General features: G+C 32.2%; 1 protein-coding gene across 1 annotated transcript; it reads right to left on the bottom strand.

Moving 5' to 3' along the window:
• Positions 1-3,183: 3,183 nt before the first annotated feature.
• On the bottom strand, positions 3,184-4,160 carry LOC105139954 (uncharacterized). The gene is made up of 2 exons (XM_011046604.1): positions 3,786-4,160; positions 3,184-3,491 (listed from the first exon to the last, which is right to left on the bottom strand). The coding sequence occupies exons 1-2, from the start codon at positions 4,099-4,101 to the stop codon at positions 3,307-3,309; spliced, it is 501 nt and encodes a 166-aa protein (XP_011044906.1). The 5' UTR covers positions 4,102-4,160; the 3' UTR covers positions 3,184-3,306.
• Positions 4,161-4,166: the final 6 nt, after the last annotated feature.

Here is a 4,166-nt window from a genome sequence, read left to right on the forward strand (position 1 = left end):
GGAAGAAGGAGATTTTTGGGGAAATTGGGCAAGAGGCATGGCAAATTGTGATTTATTAATAGTGGTAGGGTATAATTTTTTATTTTTTTTTGCTTTAACTACATTTTTGTTATGAAATTGTGGTGGGATTAAGAATCCCCAATTTATGCATGTATTAAAAATCTTAATGATCGCTTCTAATTATTGTTTAATTTTGAATTTATCTCAAGACTAAAATTTATTTAATTCAATGTTCTGATTTGGACCTCCATGGTGGTTATGGCAACCGCCACCGCGAACATTCTCCCACTATGATCTTGATGTTTTATTTATTTTTTTGGGTGGCTAAATTTCGAAGTTGAGAATTTGCATTCTTGAAAAAGCCTTCTGCAATGAGCTTCTTAAAAATCAGTCATCAATTTTTTTTAATGTAAACTCATCCGATTGCTTGAAGATTCAACATTAATACCACAATTAAAATATTTCATATGAAGGTGAAAATGCAGGGCCTTCCATCTTCTCACATAAGAACATTCTTCTTCTTCTTCTTCTTCTTTTTCCTTCCTTCAAAAATATTCAATTCACGGTGTATAATTAATTTAGCGTTCATTACGAATTGTATATGCTCAAACATACATTACCGAAGCAGTGTATAATGAATAGAAAGAAATCAACCTCTCAAACTAAAACTAAACGGTAAAAAAACATATTTTTGATAAATTTTAAATGTTAACAATTTTAAATAAATAAGTTAGACAAACTATTTATATTAGTTCTAAATCAAAAAAATTTAAAAAAATATATATTGAAAGATATACAATTATTTCAGATCTACCTACATCACAATAATATGATAAAAATAATTATTTAAAAAATTATTTTGTCGTATTCTAATTTTTAAATTTTTAATAAAAAAATGAATGAATAAAAGCAAAATTTGAGAATTGGGTTAAAACAACAAGGCTGAAATTATTAAATTTGAGAGTCAATTTGATCAATTGATAAGTTTGCGGAATTAATTAAATTTTGGATAAGTTTAATTAATGAAATCAGGAGTTTAATGGAAGAATTGATAAGTTTGGGAACTTAATAAAACTTTGATTTTAATGAATTAATGAACTAGGAACTTAATTGAATAAATACCAAAGTTTGAGGTAGATGCAAGGTAAAATTACAAGAAATTAAAGTCAAAGGACCAAATTAAAATTTCAGGGGTATTTTAGGGATTTTAATTGTTTTTTCAAGGGGTAATTTTGAAAGAATTAAAAGTTGAAGAGTCAATGAAGGACCAAATTGAATACTCCAAAAACCAATGACTTTTTTGTAAATGGCGCTATAATTTAGGGGCCTAATTGAAATTAAACCATGTAGGGGCCAAATTGAATAATCCAAAAACCAAAATTAAAAATTGATTTTTCATTGATTAAGGACCCATGTGATAAATATCAGAAGTGTAGGGGCCAAATTGAAAATGGCCATATCAGTGAATGTTTTGTAAACCACTATTCATCTTCTTCCTCATTCGGGAAGATTTATCCAATGGGAAATCCAGTGTGATCATGGACCACGATGCCAACGATCCCTCACGGAACGTGCCTCATTTCTGGAGGCATGAACAGGCGACCTTCTAGCCTCAAATAAAAAAAAGGAACTGGGACAGGCGGACTAAAAAAACACACACAGAGAAATGTAAGGATTACGGACACCACCTATCTCCACATACAACGGAGGAGTCGAGAACGAACAAAAAAGGAAGAAACCAAGAAAACAAAAAAAATAAAAAGCAGAAAAATATGAACGACCCAGAATCAAAGACCACCAAAGAGAACCGGCATCACCATCGTCTTCGTTCCTTCCTCTCTAAAAAACCAGAACTAAAGAGGAGACGAACGAACAAGAGAGGAAGAGAGAACCAGAGAAAACAGTGGGCACAAAAGGAAGACAGAGACAAGCAGAAGGAAAGAACATAAGCAGACGAAAATCACCGAGACCAGAACCAGCGTTGCCACTGTCTTCGACGTTTCCAGAACCAGGTACGCCCATTTTCCTTTCATTCTTTGCAAACATTATTTGAACACCGTGCGAAGGTAATTTTTTAATTATTTTTACACTGTTTATGCATGCGTGAAGTTAGTTCACGCATGCCTATTATATAGCCAGCCGGATCGCTGCATTACTAGCCAAGTCAGAACATATTTGAATGGGAGGTGGCTTGTGCCTTCCTTTTTTTTTTTTTTTTATTTACAGCTTCAAATATGACCCAATTATCGAATAGTGTTCCAGTTTGGACTACACCTACATCTCTTTTCTAAGTTTGGCCCTCTCTTTGTCTTTTCAGTTTCAATACTTTAACTCATCAATCAATCCTTTTATTTATGTGATAGGCCTCCATTTAGGATGAACATTTACCATAAATTAAAGGTATCTTATGGTATCAAACTTGTTGTTATAAAACATGCTTTAGTTAAGGAGTTTAATATTTCAAGTGCAAAATGATGATATAAAACCTTAATAAAAATACACTTTTAAGTACTAATTACCAGGTCACTTGTTTGGACTAGTAATCAAGTAAGGTTGGTTGGGTCAAGCTTAGCCCACATGGCCTGAGTTGGACCCGACCAAAAATAAAAACTTAAAAAAATATATACGTGCATAAAAATAAATTTATTTTATAGCTATGTAATATTTACCAACGCTAGAATTGAAAGTATCCGTAGTTGAATATTCACTAACACTAGAGTCAAGAATATTACAAGTAAAGCAACATAGCTTAAACCAATAAAATTTTAGTAATTTAAAACAAAAATCAATAATGCAGTCTGTCTCAGACATGATATTTAAGTGGTGATAATATCTCTCGTTTACATAACCAATCTCGTATAATATAACTTCTATTAACCAGTTAGGATTCCTAATAATCATAATATAATATTAAGTGATAACTCTTTAAATAAAACCTTTCCATACCAAAAAATAAGATGTCAAAAATCTATTTTTTTTTATTTTCATTAAAAAAAATTAAAACCGCGTAATGTCAGTTGCAATATATTTGATACACAAAATATATCAAATAGAAAGAAACAAAGATTTCTTAAATTTTAAAATTATAGTTAAAAAAAAACTCGACTTTTGATAAATTCTAAATGTTGATAGTTTTAAATGGTTCTAAAAATAAGTTAGAAAACACTATGTACAGTAGTCTAAGATCTGAATCTGAATCTCTGAAATTCATATTGAAAGTTATAATACAACTAATATATAATCCAACTAATTCCTTAATAAAGTTATACAATAAAAATTATAACTTGCTTACAATAGTACACTTCTTTACAATAGCATTATCGCCGGGCTTGACAGACACTTCCAATTCGTTTCCCCTTCTATTGCACCTTGAATCCTGCTAAATAGGATATAGATCACCCAAGAATGATCTCCACCTTCTATTGCACCTTGAATCATGCTAAATAGGGTATAGATCATCCAAGAACGATCTCCATCTTCGACTTCGTGCCCTGAAGAAATGTCCAAACATGGTCTTGTATAAAACAATTCATTATCATCTTTCTTTTTTCTTATAGAAGCAGAACAAAGAGAAAACCTCGTCCATTCCCCTTCTTCAATGGCTCTATAGACACTTCTTTACAATAGTATTATCGCCTGGAAGACTAGTGCAGCCCTGCAGGTTCATAGTTTCAAGAGATTTCAACTCAAAAATGCTTTCTGGAAGCTTCTCTAGCCTCGTAACATCCCTTTAAATTCAAGAAAACAAGTTTTTTCAATTCTCCAACAGATTGGTGAATATCTCCTTGAAGAAATGTCCGGTCGTTTATAAAACAATTCATTATCATCTTTCTTTTTCCTGATAGAAGCAGAACAAAGAGAACACCTCGTCCATCTGCCTTCTTCAATGGCTGCATAGACAGTCCATACAATTAGTCCTGGAATTAAACCATCTGAAATGGGTGGTATACGAAATGTTGAGGAAGATCTATCTCTTTGATATTGCATAAACCAATGCGGTACATCGCTACCCGGGAGAACAACGTCAGGAAGCTTTCCCTTGGACAAAACCTGAAGAAGAATCTCCTTAAAATTGTTTGACAAATTGTTACAGTTTTCCATGCGAATGACTGGTTTGTTTTCTACACTCTCCAAGCCTTGAATCTCAGCTAGTTTTCCACAGCCAC

Source organism: Populus euphratica, unplaced genomic scaffold, assembly GCF_000495115.2.
Source record: "Populus euphratica unplaced genomic scaffold, PopEup_1.0 scaffold113.1, whole genome shotgun sequence".
Classification (NCBI taxonomy): domain Eukaryota; kingdom Viridiplantae; phylum Streptophyta; class Magnoliopsida; order Malpighiales; family Salicaceae; genus Populus; species Populus euphratica.

Bases quoted from the DNA above. Each gene is read 5' to 3' on its own strand.
- LOC105139954 (XM_011046604.1), bottom strand. From the start codon at position 4,101: ATGGAAAACTGTAACAATTTGTCAAACAATTTTAAGGAGATTCTTCTT. The intron at 3,492-3,785 runs GGAGATATTCAC...ACATTTCTTCAG, and splicing joins ACGACCGGACATTTCTTCAA to GGCACGAAGTCGAAGATGGA.